Source organism: Aplidium turbinatum, chromosome 18 (assembly GCF_918807975.1).
Source record: "Aplidium turbinatum chromosome 18, kaAplTurb1.1, whole genome shotgun sequence".
In the NCBI taxonomy this organism is placed as follows: domain Eukaryota; kingdom Metazoa; phylum Chordata; class Ascidiacea; order Aplousobranchia; family Polyclinidae; genus Aplidium; species Aplidium turbinatum.
This window is the reverse complement of record NC_137489.1, coordinates 1,350,149-1,368,403: the sequence shown is the minus strand read 5'-3', so window position 1 is coordinate 1,368,403 and position 18,255 is coordinate 1,350,149. Positions and strand designations below refer to the sequence as shown.

Sequence of the window (18,255 nt, the reverse complement as noted above, 5' to 3'; positions counted from 1 at the left end):
TCAGTGCTTTTACACAGTTATCATCGGCATATTGAAATTCCATGATACTCCGTGTTGTAGTCTTTGATTTACTTTTGAGGCGAGCGAGGTTAAAAAGCTTTCCATCCATGCGGTAAGATATGTCAATGCCAGATGGGAGGTCATTGGGGACTATTTTCAAGATAAATGCAATGAAAATTACAGAAATAGTTGGTGCTATTACGCAGCCTTGTTTCACTCTAGAGTTAACCAGGAAAGGTTCAGAACTGTTGTTGCTGGTCTGGAATCTGGAAATCATACCGTCACGAAGAAGACACAAGATACGAAGAAATTTGTTATAACATTCCTATTTAGAAAGTACACTCTACAAGAGCTCTTGAGATGCGGGCGAAGGCCTTAGAGAGGTCAATAAAAGCCATATACAGTGGTTGATGTTGTTTACAACACTTTTTTTGCGATTGTCTGAGAAAAAATACAGTAGCATGTCCCTGGTGCTACGCAATGGCCTGGCCCGAAGCTCGCCTGGGATTCTGGAAGAATCTTCTTGCAAATCAGTTAAAGAAATTGTTCAAAAAACGTGCTAAGATCTTGCCAGCAGCTGCTCACAAAGAAATTCCACGATAATTTCCACATTGTGATCACCTTTGCGTTTGTATATGGTGAGGATATTGGCATCAGATGGAACAATTTTAATTGTTCAGATCAGGGCTTGATGAAGGTCATGTTGGATTAAACTTCCACCTAGTTTGTAAATCTCTGCTGGAATTCCATCAGGGCCTGTTGCTTTGTTGGTTTTCATGGCCATGATCAGGGCCGGATTTAGCTGATAGGGGGTCCGGGGCACTTTTAGATCGGGGGGCCCCCGTGCAAAAAAATTTTTCGCGCCTACGGCGCGAAAAACCATCTCTACGTCTACAGTAGCATCAGTCCGGTACTGCACAGCATTTTGCAGAAACTTTAAAGGCCAAAAGGAAAAAATAGCACAAAATCACATTTTTTCCACATAGGGGGGCCCTTCAAAAGTCGGGGGGCCCGGGGAAACTGCCCCCTCTGCCCCCCCCCCTTAAATCCGGGCCTGGCCATGATGGAAGTTTTGACCTCTCCGAGAGATGGTGTCTGATAAAGAGAATCTTCTTGCATCATGTTAAGATGTCAATCACACATTTGTCGATAACAACTGTATGGTAGAGAAGCCCCCAAATGTTCTTTCCGTCGAGATCGTATTTCGGCTTCACTCTTAAGTATCGTTTCTCTATACTTACTTCTCAGAGGGGATTGTCCATGCTTGAACGTGTGTTATTGGAATCTACCAGCTGTTGCATCTCATGAGCTTGCTTTTACCACCACTGATCCTTAAGAGTGCGAGTATTTCTTTGGACTCCATCCTTACATTTTTTCTATAAGTCACGGTTTATATCATATTGAGAGTCATTCTGGAGCGTGATAAAGGCTTCTCGCTTTCTATTGATTAGTTCCCTAAGAACATTGTCCTTCTCATTAAAACAGTTTCGGTGGTTCTTATGACCAATATTTTCTTTGCATGTGTCGAAAATAGCCACTTTAATCTTATTCGGACTAACGGGTGGACGGGTTCCGTCCATACCTCAAACTTTCATCGATTACATAAAAGCTACTGGCTCAAATAAACTGAAGTTTTATGACTTTCCCTATTCATGTTTGGTTTAGTAATAAAATGACATTTTTGTAGTGTAGTTTTTTAGTTATTAGCCGTTTTTACACAATACTCTCAAAATTGTCTGCAAAACTCTTTAAAGGAGATTATGGGGGAGACATCAGACAAATTAAAAAAAAAAAAAAATCGACTACTTCCAACAGAAAAGCAATAGCAAATAACTGGTAGAGTATGTGTGTCCACTTTAATTTTAACCAGTTTGTCAATAATTTTGCTCTAACTTTGCGAAAATAGCAACCTCGTAATGTTTTTACAGTATATCAAAACTTATTAGAAAATGAAAGTGTGGATGGAATAAGTCCACACGTCAGGCCATTAGCTGCCAAAAATAGCTTGGTCCGAATACGGTTAAGGTGATTCCAACAGTCTTCAACAGAGTCAGAGATCGAATTTTTCTGAAGACTTGTCTGAAGACACTGTTGAAATGCCTCACGTGACTTCATATCCGAAAGAGCTTGAATATTTTATTTTTGTGGAACTTTTGCTTAATCATTCTTCTTCGTCGTATGAGCTGTTCTTCTGGACTATATGTTTGGGCATGATGTCATCAGCCACTCGACAGTCTCGTCATCCAGGGCCTTCAGTCCAAGCGCTCCATGTGGTGGTTGATGGATTGGGCAGTCATGGACGACATGATCTACTGTCTGGTCTGTGGCGCCACACTCGCATCCCGGTGAGGGAGCCAGGCCCCATCTGCACATGTCTGAACGAAAGCGACCGACGCCGGTTCGTAGGCGGTTAAGCCGGACCCACGCAAGTCTTGCGAGGGACATTCCCTGAGGGTGGGGATCGACGTCGGGTAGGAAATCACGGAGTCGGGAGGTGTTGTTTTGCCACTCCATGTTCCATGTGTAGTTCGTCCAGTGTGCCGCACTTATTCCAAGATCTTCAACGTTGTTCAGAAGCTGTCGTGCGGCGGGCACAAATGGGCGTCTTGATTTCAGTCGCTGCTGTCCTCCAGGTGGGCGCTGGAATGTACTGTGGAGGAGGTGGTCGGGGTCCAGTGCGCGACGAGCAAGGGAAATCATGGCTCCTTTACGGCGAAGCTCAGCAGGTTGGATGCCTGCAAGGATGGGAAGGCAGTCCGTTGGAGTGGGACACAGGCATCCAGTCACAGTGCGTAGTGCGTCATTGATGGCGGTGTCAATGTGGCGGGTGTGAGAGCTGCGGCACCACACTGGTGCGCAGTACTCAGCGGTAGAATGGACAAGGGCCAAGGTAGCTGTGCGAAGGGTTTTCGCATCAGCTCCCCAGCCGGAACCCGCCAGCCGCCTCAAAAGTGCAACGCGCGCAGATAGTTTTTTGCGCAGTGACTCCAGGTGTCGTCGGTACGTGAGTGACTTGTCCAGGGTTACGCCGAGGTAGGTGGGTTCGGCGTAGTAGGGGAGGTGTTCGTCATCGGTGGTAATGTTGATCTCACGTTTTGCTTCCTTGTTGTTTAGGTGGAAGGCCGCCGACACTGTCTTTGCCTTGCTGAGCTGTAGCTTCCATTTCTGGAGATATGTTGATATAGTTGACATGTCCTGGCTTAGGTTCCTCTCCATTGACTGCCAATCTCCGGCTGGATGCAGGAGAGCCAGATCGTCTGCATAAGCATACTTCCTGGAGATGGTGTCAGGCAGGTCATAGATGTAAGTGTTAAAGAGGAGGGGAGCCAGGACAGAGCCCTGTGGGACGCCGTTCCTGAGTCGACGTAGTCTACTTCGTCGGCCGCTACCGGTGGAAAGAGTAAAGCTGCGGTTTTGCACAAGTTCCATAATCATATGGACCATGTGCCTGTCAGGAAGGAGACGGAGTAGTTTGCAGGTAAGGCCGCTGTGCCATACAGTGTCGTAGGCAGCCGTGAGATCGACAAACACGGCGCCAGCCTTCTTTTTTGCCGAGAAGCTGTCCTCGATGTCTTGGGTCATCAGAGTGACCTGGTCTACAGTTGATCTTCCGTGGCGAAAGCCGGCTTGTTTCCGAGGGAGCTGAGGGTCTATTATCGGTTCGACACGGGCGTAGATAAGTCTTTCGAGTATCTTGAAGAGGATACAGAGAGAGATTTCGTTTTACAAAGAGGATACAGAGAGAGATGGGGCGGTAGCTCTTCGGATCCCTTGGGGGGTTCTTCGGCTTTGGGACTGCAACCACTAGGGCTCTTCTCCAGATTCTTGGGATGCGCAGGTGACGCAAGCAGCAAGAAAGGAATTCTTTTAACCAAGACTTCATAGAGGGGGCAGCTTGGAGTATTAGTTCCGGGCATAGGTGGTCAAGGCCCGGGGATTTGCCTGGCTTTAGGTGCTGGAGGGCGGAGGCAAATTCTTCTGGGGTAAACTCACCAGAAATGTTACCCTCGACAGGTGTTGGGACCTTCCAGAGGTCCGTCATTTCCTTGAGGACGGACTTGTCTGATTCACGGTCTCTCGTTCTGTGCACTCCATTTTTCACAAGTTGTGAGGCGATGGCATTTGCTGAAATGGGGCATTGGCGACGAGAGGCACGTGATCTGCCAGTGAGGTTGTAATGTGGGGGTTGCAATGAGGTTGCTTAATCATGATGCAATGAGACGATGGTCTGTCTAGCACTCCTCGGCTCCAGTGACAGCTTTTGTAAGGAGCACATCTTGTTGGTCGTGAGATCTTACAATTACATAGTCGATGAGATGCCAGTGTTTTGACCGCGGATGTTGCCAAGAAACTTTCAGGCGGTTTCTTTGGCGACATAAAGTGTTGGTTATCACCAGGTTGTGCTTTGCACACTTTGTGAGAAGACGGGTTCCGTTAGAGTTGACCTTCCCCACTCCTTCGTTTCCAGTTGTACCTCTCCAAAGATCCAATTTTTTTAGGATTCCTGCATTAAAATCTGCCTGAAGAATAACTTTATCTTCTCGTAATGTGTGAGACAGAACTTAATCAAGTTGTCTATAGAAAGCTTCCTTGACTTCATCCTCTCCACCAAGTGTGGGGGCAGAAGCACTAAAGAGTTACGTGTTGATTGTTGACTAGTTAAATTCGGAGCGCCATCAGACGAGCGTTTATTCCAACTGGCTGTTCTGTCAATTTTGAAAGGAGACAATTCTTAATCGCAAAAACTGACGCCGTGGATTCTCGGATGTAAGCGATCATGATCCTTCCAGAAAAAAGTTAAATTAACTCATTTTTTTCTTGGTTGATCTTCTCCAGCTCTCCTGGTTTCGCTAAAAGCCACGATGTCCAAATTGAAACACTGTAGGTTACGAGCAATGATAGAATTACGTCTTTCCGGTCTATCAGAGTTGGAATTATCCATTAATGATCTAACATTCCAGGTTCCAATCTTCATGGTAACGGTTAATATTTCGTTTTTCGACCGCAAGTAAGGTGAACCTTCTGGAGCGGCTTTCCACACAGGTTGTTGAAGCAGATTATGTTTTTCTCCATTCAGAGTGAGTAGACTGGGTTTTAACAAGGGCTGCGCAGTCGTGATAACTGCTTTCTAGTATCTTTCCAGCTTCATCCGAAGATAGAGCAACTGAATCAAGTTACCACCACTAACGTGCCGAGTCCGCACTAGCAACTTCGAGCTTTCGCATGCCTGTTTCCGTTGTGCATTTGGCTATTGATCGCCATTAGGTTTGAGTGTCTTGGGATTAGGCAGAATACCAGCTGAATGTTTTCATTTACTACAATATTGCAAGTCCCAGATTGTAGCTAGAGCGGTAAAAAATGCAAACTTACATTGTTACAATAAATTCAATTCACTATCTTAGCGTAGATGCAATACATATGTTAACAGCTGTCCCACAATACTTTCCGTTATAATGAGAAATTTCCTGTAATTCACATCCGACAACGAATTTTTCCGTTTTACAAGAACTAAAGCTGTTTGACCGATGGTGAAACCATCAATAAAAAGCGTCAGACTGCTACTTATGGAGGTTGTGGAGTACTGGGTAGTTTGGTCTAGTGTCATGTTTCATTGTGAGAATCCTTATCTTTGCATAGAGAAATCCTGTGAGAGCTTGATGCTGGCAGTTTCGCTTGTTACTTGTTACTTGTAGTGGCTTTGAACAACTTCAGCTCAGTTGTTTTTATTTCCGACCATCATTGCAAAAAACAATACACGTCAACATAGCAAAGGTCGAGAAAAAGGTAGAAGCGACAAAACGCGAACGTTAAAACGTGCTTGTGACCGAAGTAAGTTATTGAGTTAAAAGAAATTTGGCACGGTCGCGACATCCAACTTACGCAAGCCTAGTTGTCGAGATAAATAGAATAAAGTTTCTGATTGTTAAAACGTTGTAGTCTGTAAAATATTCCATTTACGAGGTTCCACCGAATGGAGAGCTATCGTTAAAATGTACGGTACCCCAAAAGTTGAACCAGCTCTGCTTGAACTTAGGCTACAACTTTATTTGTCAAAGGCAGATACTAAACCAACTGAGCTATCAGGACGAAATGTGGTATTTAATCAACCATATATTTGTTCTCTCAAGCTCTTTAGTTGAATTTTTGAACTCAAGGAAAAACAGAATAACTTAATACCCTACGTCTTTTAACTTTTAAAGTCAGCAAACTTGAGAAGTTTCTTACTCTTTTATTTTTGCCATCGTTTCAAACATCGTTTCTTTTCTGTAAGAAACGATGGCAAAAATAGTTCTTCTATTTTTGCTATTTTGTTCGCATTGTATCCTAATGACGTCACAATCCAACTTAATCTATACAAAGGATACTTACTTGGATCCTGAGGAGCATTTTCGGATGTCATGGAGTTATAACTCCTCACATATTATCTTTGAGGTAAGAGAATCACTAAAGAGTAACATTATCATACCTGGTGACACAAAAAAACGTTCATCAATAAAAGTCGAATAACTTTCAAAATTTATTAAGATTAACACAAAAATTCAGCTCCGTTAGGTTAAGTCTATGTAGCAGATATCTCCAAAGTTTCAAGTCTGGACCACAAAAACTCTTTAACTGGCGCTCTAAAAATGTTCTAAATGAGCTTCCCGGTGCTGCAAGCACATTTTAATCCAGAAGAAAAAGTTCTTGATGACCCTCCCGCATTCTTGCCTTGGAATTGTTTTATTGCTGCTGTGATTGCAGCCTTCATATCAGGGATAGTCTGGGGATTGTTGCCATACACCCTGCCATTAAGGTATCTCTACAGATAAAAATCTGGGGCGTTCAAGTCCAGTGAATGCAGCGACCACTCCGGGTCTCACCTGCGGCTGATCAGTCGGTCAGAAAAACACTGCTGTAGCCATGACAATGATTAATTTGGGATTGGGGGGGCACCATCCTGCTGGAAACACTGTAGGTCCCTGACGACTCCTCTACGAGGACCAAATGCTGTATTGTCAATTTTCCCAAAAACAAGCGTGGGGATTTCCTTCCTATCCTATCGAGGCTTCTCAAGGATTTAAACTTGATTTCTATTATAAAGAAAATATAATTTGAAATGTGATTGGAGAGTAATCAATTTAGCAAGAATAATAAAATGCACTATTTACGTCTAACAAAAAACATTTTATGGTTGAAATAAAATTGCGCAACCTTATTTATGCTCAAAAATAATCTAGGCATGTCCAGACAGAAACAAATCACTGTTGTTCTATTGCTTTCCTTATTGGTCACAGCTTACAGTTATCACCATTGGATGGATTGCAATTGGGTTTTCACCGAATGGAAACATGGTAGATGCGGACATCCATCTTGGTTGGGTGGATAATGGAAAAGTTCATATCACAGTGAGTGACAGCATGATTGTGTTTTGTTGATATGCCTAACGTTGTTGTTTTGATTAAGATTTAAATCAAGCATTTAACTACAACTGCGTTTGGAGTGTCTGAAGTAAGTTCATTTGATGCGAAGTTTAATCATGGAAAACAAAGTAAATGCAACAATTAATGAATCTATTTGCATCAGGACAGACATGGGTTGGATCACAATGGTTATCCTCCTCTTGATGATGAGCAAAATGTGGAACTTTTGGAAGGTTGGGAATGCGATGGAGTTACATCCTTAAAGTTTGTCAGGCAATTGGCAGCTTGTGATGAGAAGCAAGACCAACCCATCACTGTGAGTATTTTTTTGTAAAAGCTCATGTAAAAGCAATTAATCTACTTTAAATCTTACTGAATGTCTACCCCATAAACATTGGTCGTGAAAAACACGTAAAATTTTGAGGAAACTCGTGTAATACACGTATATTTCTCGTGTTTTTACGAGCCAATGTTTATGGGGTACATATCTACGTTAAAATCGTCTACATCTTAACTAGTAAGGTATCATTCCATTTGTTATACGTCACAGACAGACACAATGAGAGTGATATACGCTTATGATGACGATGATCCAGATCAGGATGGAAATTTTAACAAACACACTTTCCAACACAGAGGTGAGTCCTTTAAGGATATTACTGAGATCCAGAGATGTACGTATACGCCGCAAATTCTACGCCGCATACTTGTGGCGTAGACTTTTTGTTTACGCTAACGCTTGCGGCCACATTTTTTTGGATAGTTTGCGCTTGAGGCTACGCCGTAAAGTTTTCGCGGTTTTTTAGCGCATAGCGTCAACGCATACTTTTTAATGTCTTTTTTTCGCTATAACACGTCAATACCTTCCAGCGCAACAGTTGAAAGAATGTTTTCAATGGACAAACCATATTGAAACCAAAATGCAGCAAAATGTCAGATGAACCCTTTCAGATGCTTGTGTTTCTTCGTGGAAATTCAAAATAAAACTTGTTTGTTTCGAGTGGTTTATACCGTGTAAATGTTTGGCACCTTGCAAACAAAATGAGTTTACGCTAGTGTATGCGCTGACGCTGACGCCGTCAACTTTTTTACAAGTTACGTTGACGCATACAGCGTATGGTTTTTCGAACGTTTGCGTTTACGCTGACGACGTCAATATTTTTTGTATGCGCGTACATCTCTGCTGAGATCAATAGAGTAACTTTTAATACAATAAGCGGTTGAAATGTAATAGGAAGTATGCAACGAATTGCGAGAAAAACTGAGGATAATTAATTTAAAAACCTCTCGCCAGTTTTGTTGACCTTTGTTTTTTGTTTCTTACCATATCTGTAGTTTAGTTAGTTAACCCTTTGCTTTTCAACGTTTTTTTGGAAGTTAACTGCTCAAGGGGGGGCCGTTTTTGGATCAAATTCAATCAGCTGTTACGAGTTATCCGCTGATGCTATTTCAACAGAAGTTGCACTGGTGTGAAAACAAATCATTTGTCTATAAGTTTGAAAACTCATTATTTTAAAATTTTATATGTTAAACTTGATATTTCAATTTTTGCAAAGGTACCCAAAAACGACAATTTTGATTTAACTCGCCGCTATTTAATTACCGTGCTAATCCGATTTCATGCAAACTTCTAAATAACAAAGAGCTCGATCGAACGCACGAAGTGTGTGTGCGGTGTGCCGAATCATTGCATTGATTAGAATTTACGACTTGCGAGCAAATCTTATTGTAAGCTACTCACTGATTCTAAAATAGTTACAATCAGAGTAATATTGTTACACGAATTTGAAAAAACAAAACTGCGTTTGTTGTCTTACATTTTTATCCTAAACTAATGCATTCCGAAACTCATGGCTAGCTTCTAGTTTTATGGAACCAAATTTCTCATAAGTAACACCTTAGCCTGCTTGAATAGCTGTTTACATCTTCGTTTGTGTATTTTAGGTCTACAATTGAGTTTGTAGAATGAATATTTTTAGTAGAAAGAAGACAATTGAACAAGTTGTTGAAATAATCTGAAATTTCTAAGTTCAAATTAGGTGCTTTTGAAATTGTGGATTTGTGTCAAGTCGCAACACAAATATCATGCAGGCCACATCATAAGTCATTTCGCTTACGGGTGTTTATAAACATGACTCATAAATTACATCCACAAAAAATACAGCATTTACATCAACAAAGCTAAGTTCGAAGCTCACTTTTTATTGAAGATTGTGTCAATCAATTTGAAAATACATTTTTAGTCAGCCAGCGTCGAAATAATGCAACAGCGAATTGAGGAACATGCGTAAACAAAGGAAATGTGAAATAACCCACAGTCAGCAAATCTACATAAATTTAACGTTTACAAATGTTGAATCAATGTAAAAGAACTGGATTGCTGACTGGGTCCTTATTGTTTGAAGCACTAAAAATACGCGTAAAAGTGACAACGTCAGCAAGGCAGTGATTATGTTTCTGGCCAAAAAAAAACATTTTACTGAGATACAATAAACATAATCATTTTGTGCCAGATTGTGAGAAGACTTCCTAGATTCTTTCCAACCATTTGCATGATTGCAAATTATTTTCTATAACTTTACATTGCTAAAAAATGTCTTCTTTGTTGAAACAACGTGGCTACAATTCTATAAAAAATTCTTAGGCCTACTACATTGAAGTAATGAAATTTTTTTTGTGATTTTGCTGATGACGTTTTACAATATCCGAGAAGTAAAAAATAATAATGATGAATTATTTTACAAAACCGTGGTTTGCAAGTGCTTCACAAAAAATTGTTGGGGGAAAATTTACTATTAGACGTAAAACGTTTGTAAAAGAAAATTGTCGGTTTACGTATTTATAATGTTTATTGCGCTGTTATCGAATTATAAACTGCCTGTAGGCTATTGTCTACCTTTGTGGTTGCCGGCCAGCTTAGAGCAGCATGCAAACTAAGCGTTTATGGTATTTGCATCGTGTTATGATTCTCGAAAATTTCCCACAAGGTCTTTATTTTTATCGTGATATTTTGTGCCTCTTCTGTCCTAAACTTGAAGTTATTGTGCAGCACTATCCACATCGGTTTTTAGACTCAGTCTTCATTGAAAATCTTTTGTGTGGTGCATCATTTCAAGTAGTGTCTTCCCCTAAACTGTTACACAAATCGCCTTGAACCAGGTTGATTATTATGTATCATGTGTGGAATTATTACTGTAGATGTCTGACTAAATTCATGCCAAAGTCGAGCAAATTCTGCTTTCGGGATCCTTGCCGTTATTTACTGTATTTTTTGTTGATAAGTTTAGGCAGCATTTTTCCAAGATAAATGAAGACATCGGTATTGTTCGTCACTTAGATTTAGTTTTCTCAGCATTATTTATTCATTCTTTGATCCACTAGTTTGTCCCACTTTTGGTATAATCGGATCGTTTATAAATGGCGGGTCTTCACAATAGCCGGCCTCTTATACATTGGCGCAACGTATTCAGATGTTGAATCAATGATGAAGAAAGCTGATTTGTTGTTTGTCTTATGTGACGCCTAAATTTATGCCTCGTCTACAGTACAAAATATTTTGTAATGTACATTGTGTACATTGTACATTTTGTTTGTAGGCCTACATTACAAAATATTTTGTAATGTAGATGAGGCATTATCATCTTTATTTTGCGCTCTTTGGAACAAAACACAGTGCACTGTGAAACAAAAATACAGGACATAACAACAAGTAGGCGACATAAAGCAGTGAAGGGACGCCATCGAGTTAGCTGCTACGTGTAAAGGGAGCCTATCTCATAATTTTGAGTGTATCTCACAATTACTGTTTGCAAAAACGCTATTTCTCCGGCTTCTCCCAAAAGCATTTGCAGTGATACATTTCCTCAATTGCAAGTTTTGTCAATGAGAGCATTTCCATAGAACGTTTATTTCGAAACCAGGTTTTCGTGTCTTTATCCAAGAGAAGATTTCTTATTGTAACGTTTTTTATTCGTCAATGAATATTATCTGCTTGAAACAACTGTTTTGAATAGTTTGTGGCCTCCATAGCCTACTATTTTGATCGTGGATTGCTATTCTTCTGCAATAAAAAAATCTCACAACAAGAGAAACTTGACGTCTCATTGCCTCCAACCCTCAAAGACAGGAAGGAACTTAATGATGATGAATGATGATGATGATTGCTTGTTAAAAATGGAGTTACATCTGCATTTTCTTTAACAAAATGAGTGTGCTTGTACTTTTTAATTGATAATAAAGTCTATGTTTAAAAATATTTTGTCGTCAGCACTTCATTAGTGTTGACATTTGTGTGTGCGTTCATTCCTTAATTTCATTGCTTATGATTTTCCGGTGTGTTTTATCTAGCGTTTCCTTTTGTGCTAACATTAAACAATTATAGGGATGTGGAAGCTGAAGAATTGTAGAAGTCATTTAGACCACAATCGAACAAAAATGGAGGTGGCAAAAAAGAATGAAACACGAGTATGACAACTCAGGATGAGTAATACCTTTCACCAGGTGATGCGCAAGTCAATAGACTCTCCCTGTTCCCTGATCTAAACCATTGATTCCCGCCAGACATATGCACCACTAATGATCCGAAACAATGACGAAACAATCAGGAAACAATGATAAAACAATGACGAAACAATCATGAAACAATGATGAAACAATCATGCAACAATGACAAAACAATGACGAAACAATCATGAAACAATAACGAAACAATGACGAAACAATCAGGAAACAATGACAAAACAATGCTAAAACAATGACGAAACAACCATGAAACAATGATGAAACAATGACGAAACAATTATGCAACAATGATGAAACAATGACGAAACAATCATGAAACAATGACGAAACAATCATGAAACAATGATGAAACAATGATGAAACTCGAGAACGGCGACTTCCATTTTCGTTCGATTGTGATCTTAACAACGTTGCACAATTATACAGTTTTATTTAAACGTTGGTATGGAATCTTGATGCAATATTATATGTTCTGCAGAGTAGCAAAATAGCTGGCCATGGTGTAGATTGTGCGGACAAACATCCAGATTTTCAAAGTTGCAATACAATGATTGATGATTGGGCCGTTGGAGGAGGAGTGAGTATTTCCCATTCTTTCCTAAGTTTTAATAATTTTCGGTTTGTTGCATTTACTTGGACACAACAAATGTTGTTCCTTGCGTACCACAACTGGAAAAACCACCACGCTGAATTAGTTATATGGTAATAAGGAGTTCATGTCTATTGTACGATTTACTGCATAGAGAGAAGAGTCGAAACAGTGGCGTCCTGTCTGCAGCTATCTAACTTCATCATCAGTCGTTATCTCCGCCTGCGGCAGATTGCGCATCAACATGGCTTATTTGCTTCCAAGAGTGGCGATTTTGAGCCAACTCGCCCAGTGTCGTCAAGTGGAGTCCGGTCCATGATTGAATGTTATCTTGCCATCGTTTTGGTTGTCTGCCACGTTTTCTTTTTCCTTCTACTTTGCCTTCTGTGCAAACTTTGCTGATTCCGAATTGTGATCTTTTATTGTGGCCGAACAGTTTTAAAACTTTTGATTTTATTATTGCTGCAATTGGATGTAGTTTTGTCATAGTTAGAAGATCTTCTATTTTTGTGTGATCAAGTAACCTTTTGTTGGTCATGCTTCTCATGATGTGATTTTGGAAGGTAGTGAGTTTTTTCATTGTTGATGATGTCCAATTTACGCATTCTAGACTTACTTAAATGCAAATCCCACTTAAATAAACCACCTGGTTTAATAGTCTGTTGCAAATTGCTAAAGCTCTTTTGTGGTGTACATTTCTGCATTCACAGTTGTTCATTTGACCACCACGTTTCGTTGAATTTTCCTGTTGATTATTCTACTCTTATTAAAATGTCACTAAATACAGAGTCATCTTTTTAACTGGTTGTGTTGTTTATTTTCTCACCCTCTTAGTATTATTGTGATATTGTTTGGGACTTAGCTATCTACAATACAACACACCAAACATAAGATCATGCAGTATGTCACCAGCTGATCAGTCATATTGTCTCTTGTTCTATGGCTTTGAAGTGATTTGTACCCTGTTCATTTCAGCCAAAACTCCTCCCTGAAAATGCAGGTATCCCTATTGGAGGACCAGATGGATTCAAATATATAAAAGTGGTGGTTCATTATCATAATCCCGAATTAAAAGGTTTGTAGAAAATTCTTACAAACATAAAGTATCTTATTTCGTTTTTTTATTGTATGGTCTTATGAAATGACATCTGAAGGAAAATGTGCTGCAGAATGTCGGAAAAATGTGCGCACTTGTTGGTCCTTCCATTGCCCCTTTAGCTGCCCCTGTGCGTCTACCGGCTCATAATTAACAGATTGTATTTCACACATTTTGTTGCGCAGTGGTTCTTACAGGATGGGGTACGATAAAAGTGACCAATGTTTTCTTATATATTCTCAGAGATGATCAAAGACTCGTCTGGAATAAGAATCTACTACACTCCAACGTTGAGGAAGCACGATGGTGGAACGATGGAAATTGGTCGACTAGTCTTATTATCTCAATTAAGTACGTTCATTCCTCCACAAATGGATTCCTATAAACTTTATACTGGCTGTGACCATGCTTGCTTTGGAAATGTAAGTGTTGGATGATCACAGATAAGGGAAATGACAGACAGTTTTCCTTAGTTAAATAGTTGATTTTGTTTAAAGATATCGAATAATACTATTTTCTTAATGCTTTCTAGTCAATACACAAAAAAACATAGAATGAAAATGCCACAAAACCTGATTCTATGATTGATTCTATGAATATCATTCTATAGAATTGTTCCATGATATTTTTCGCAGTGATTCTTATGGCGCTTTGGACTGAAGAAGTTATTGTGTTAAATAGTTTTCGAAGTTGTTCTTTAAAATAGTTTTCGCAGTAGATTTCACTAGTTAAGTATTTTTTGGGGTTTTACTTGCTTGTGGTTTTCCAAATACTGAAGAATCTACTTTCACGACGACGAAAGCTTTCTCAATATATTATACAAGTTTCCAAACCTAGCAGATTTTGGTTAAATTTTATTATTAGGGTATGGAAAAAGAGAATATAAATTCCATCAAAATCTACAGAATAGGTTTGCATGCCCACACTACAGGTCGGAAACTGACGTTAAGACATATCAGGTTTGAAATGCGTTTTCATATGTCATTCAATTTTGTGTAGTTTAATTTGATTTTCTCTTTTCTGTCATTCTTTTGTAATATAAGTGTGTTATTTTGTTAAAAACACTAGTGTAAGCATCTGATTTCCTTGAAACAAGGTTAAATTTCTTTTCCTGGTTTTAATATTAGTGTTAGAATATTGTCAGTCTGTAAAACGCTTTTGAATCTTTTTCACCCGAACTCTCATGTGTTCCTGAACATCTCTCTCAAACATATTCTTTCGCAATCCGTGAACTCCAAATCTGAAACGAACACGATCAATTTTATTTTCTGTAATTTCAGTCATGTTATTATATTGATGCTTTCGTATAATTTAGATGAAGCAATAATGCCTAAGGTATTCTTTATTACTGTACATAACGAAGGGTTTAAGTTTCAGCTAGTTTTATTTAGAACTAACAAATAACTTAAAGGTTGCCCTACAGCTGGCTAAACCTTTCCAAGAACTACTCCAAAATTGGCAAATTAATTAAAAATGTTGTAATAGTGTGACATTCAATTCAATTCAATTTATTTTTCTTTGTCAGAATGCAAAAGAAATGATATTGTGAAAAAGAAATACAGTAACAAAACCAACAAAAGGAACAGGAAAAGGTGGCAAAACCATAATGGTTTAAAACGTGCATGAATGGATCTAATATTGCGGTATATGCATCGATAAATATAGTTAAGCACGGCCACCAAACCTGATACGTTAAAACGAATAGATGAATTAGTATTAGTATATCCGTTGAGTAATCCGTTTCTTTTCTGTATCCCAAAACAGAAACAAGGGCAATTACTACTTTTAAAAAGTCTTTGGTATGATACGATGAGGTATTGAACCCATGCTTCCGGTTTGGAGGCGGGCACTTCAACCGCTGAGTCACAGAGAAGGTTTGAACTAAATACTGAACGTTACCTAATAAACAAATATTAACTAAATAATCAACAACTGATGCCATTAATGGATACGCTTGTGTTTTAGAAATGGAACAGAACTTCCTCTTCCAGCCAAAAATGACAATTTTCAATTCGAATTTCATGAAGGTATCATTTTACCACAGGAAGTAGAATTTAGAAAAGAAGACGATTTTGAATTAGTTTGTGAATATTCAACCGCCGGAAGATCTCAAGCCACTTTGGTATGTGAAATAATAAATAATTGCAAGCAATGTTCGTGATACAGCCAAGTATGTGCAGGTTATTGAAGATGTTAAAGTTAACAAAAAGATTGAAGTTTAATCCTACACTATGCGTGAAATGAATAAAGCCAAGAAATGTGCTCAAATGCTTGTTTCGCGTGGGATAGTCGACACTTTATCGAGTTGGCTTCTCTAATATAAATCACAATTGGTGATTTCTGAACTTTGAATTAAGCTTGTATGAAAAAGTGCCTTAAACTTGCAACAAAGAAACTTGTTAGTGTAGTGTAGGCTACAGAACAAGCACAGAATAAGTGGTTGGGTTTTTTAAATCAATGATCCATGTTCTATTTTACTTAGTCTTCGTTTAATACTTACCCCAAGTTTTTGTTTTCTTTTCTAACCACTTTCCATGCTCTAAAATTGTGTTATATTTCTAGCACAAAAACTTGACACGTATGACATCATCTGTATATTTTTATATCAATTACAGATGCTATTCGCTAATCACCTCAACAGCCAGTTTCACCTATATCTATTAGGACCATTACAAGGTTCTTATTCAAACAGATCTAGTTCGCTTGACGTTTTGCTTGGCATTGAGCACTTTTTGTAGTATAAATTGTATTTATTGTTTAGCATTTACTGTATATCTTTATGTGTTGTTCTATTTGAAGTGAGGTCCAGCAACAACACAAGAAATGTGTCTCTGTTACGTTCACTACTATCCTAAAATCCCAGTGTCCCAGTGTTTTTCTGCTCCAACAGCTGGATTGAGACCACTCACGACAATGATGGGCGTTGAAAGTTGGACGTAAGTAGTAGAAAGTATTGATCAAAGCACGTGGTATCATAGATCGGGACATTCCAAACTATAGCGGGCGACACTTGAACGAGGTAACAAATTACAATTTTAAGGTCGCCAAACAAATTAAAAGTTGGCATAAAAAATATTTTCTGAAATGATGTCGCGCAATAGCAAAGATTGAAAAGTCTTGCAAAAGATGACAATAAACGCTTAAATTGGTACTGCTTATAAATCTTAGTTGTTGATCGTATCAACAAGTGCATTTTGGTGTAACCAAGTTTGGCGACATGAAGTAGCAATTGCACAAGTTACCCATAACACTTGATAGACTGCTATATATTAACTTTTGATATAAATTTTAGCTACACCAATTTGATCCATCATGTCAGTGAGTTCAGTTTAAGTAATGTCATTGTGACGTCACCACCAGAAATGGCAAATCAAAGTCTCGATGATGTGGTCACAAACGTAAGTTATGTTATTTTTGTTTACAACAAATCATTGTTGTCTTTGTGCAAGTATTTCAAAGTTATACAATTTTGGTAAAGAGGTCACTTTCTTCAACCACAGACATATACAACCAAGCAACCACACGGCATTTACCTTAATCCATTAAAATTGACACATATGATCAATTTTAATGGATTATGTTAAATGCCGTGTGGTTGCTTGGTTGTACAGTATATGTCTATTTCAAAGTTGCTCTACAACAGTTATTTTTGGTTATTTACAACAGTTATTTTTGTTAGTTAAGTTATTTTTGTTTGCAATCATGTTGCAATGTGTATGAAGTTTTGACCATTTCTAGTTGAAGAAAACGTTTGAGTGTGAAGCATGTTTTATCTTGCAAATGCTTCCTTTTGTAACAAGACATTGTTGTCTTTGTGCAGGTATTTCAAAGTTGCTCTACAACAGTTAGTGGAAGTTTTATGTGCAAACTCATATCTGATAGTTTAAAAGTGTTATGGACTAAATGAAAAAGAAAAAAAATCAAAATTTTTGGCCACCTTCAAACGTGTCATTAAAATGTCGGCCATATCACTACTACAAGTTTTTGATAAATGTTGATAAATTATATGTTGATGTTATTGTGCAGGAGGCTTTGTTCTTTGTTTAATTTGATTTGCATTGCTTTTTCTTTCGATTATCCAGTACAAATGGGACAGAAAATCTGCCGATTCCCTCAGCGAAGTTATGCGTCAAAGCAAAAGGTTTCAAGCGTGCGTCCATCCCACCTCAAAGGCATGAAAGCTTTATGATGAAACAAATAACAACCTTGAATTTTAGCTTCAATGTATTCTAAATCTTATGTATTCTAAATCACGCAAAAACACGGTATTTAAGAAAAATCTACGTTCGTCTGATGAACGCTTCAACTTTTGCCAGAACAAATAATATTTCTAATGCACATCTAAACTTTTTAACATTCATCTTCTTTTACGTGAATACTGCACATTTTTTTTTCACAACGCGATTGGACCAATACAATCGAAAAATAAAGACAATCATAGTGTGTCTTGGGTTGCTTGTTCACTAGAAGTTGATAATCTTTCTCCAGAAGCATTTACGATTATTTGAAATGTCCAAGGCGTTACCTTCCTGAACGAATACCGACACATATGCTTTTATTTCACCGCATTTTTCCTTGCGGAGAGCAATTCCAATCAAACATCCATTGGAAGAGAAGCCTAAAATCAAAGTGTGCAAGGCGCCATCTAC

General features: G+C 38.6%; 2 protein-coding genes across 3 annotated transcripts; both read left to right on the top strand.

The window, feature by feature from the left end:
* Positions 1-6,327: 6,327 nt before the first annotated feature.
* On the top strand, positions 6,328-13,531 carry LOC145787871 (DBH-like monooxygenase protein 2 homolog). The gene is made up of 6 exons (XM_082599709.1): positions 6,328-6,432; positions 7,275-7,385; positions 7,564-7,716; positions 7,951-8,038; positions 12,400-12,498; positions 13,486-13,531. Exons 1-5 carry the CDS (start codon positions 6,328-6,330, stop codon positions 12,402-12,404), a joined length of 462 nt encoding a protein of 153 aa, XP_082455835.1. The 3' UTR covers positions 12,405-12,498; positions 13,486-13,531.
* A 369-nt stretch (positions 13,532-13,900) lies between these two features.
* LOC145787061 (DBH-like monooxygenase protein 1) lies at positions 13,901-18,002 on the top strand. Of its 2 annotated transcripts, none has more exons than XM_082598770.1 (6): positions 13,901-14,028; positions 14,471-14,565; positions 15,572-15,728; positions 16,406-16,542; positions 16,899-17,004; positions 17,689-18,002. In XM_082598770.1, the coding sequence occupies exons 1-4, from the start codon at positions 13,921-13,923 to the stop codon at positions 16,406-16,408; spliced, it is 363 nt and encodes a 120-aa protein (XP_082454896.1). In that variant the 5' UTR covers positions 13,901-13,920; the 3' UTR covers positions 16,409-16,542; positions 16,899-17,004; positions 17,689-18,002. The 2 variants fall into 2 exon arrangements, with proteins under 2 accessions (XP_082454896.1, XP_082454897.1); XM_082598771.1 differs by having other exon boundaries at positions 17,427-18,002.
* Positions 18,003-18,255: the final 253 nt, after the last annotated feature.

Excerpts from the sequence above, each read along its gene's own strand:
- LOC145787871 (XM_082599709.1), top strand. The coding sequence starts at position 6,328 with ATGACGTCACAATCCAACTTAATCTATACAAAGGATACTTACTTGGAT. Across the intron at positions 6,433-7,274 it reads CCTCACATATTATCTTTGAG|CTTACAGTTATCACCATTGG; the intron begins GTAAGAGAATCA and ends TATTGGTCACAG. Across the intron at positions 7,717-7,950 it reads AGCAAGACCAACCCATCACT|ACAGACACAATGAGAGTGAT; the intron begins GTGAGTATTTTT and ends TATACGTCACAG.
- LOC145787061 (XM_082598770.1), top strand. The coding sequence starts at position 13,921 with ATGGAAATTGGTCGACTAGTCTTATTATCTCAATTAAGTACGTTCATT. Across the intron at positions 14,029-14,470 it reads ACCATGCTTGCTTTGGAAAT|GGTATGGAAAAAGAGAATAT; the intron begins GTAAGTGTTGGA and ends TTTTATTATTAG. Across the intron at positions 14,566-15,571 it reads CTGACGTTAAGACATATCAG|AAATGGAACAGAACTTCCTC; the intron begins GTTTGAAATGCG and ends CTTGTGTTTTAG.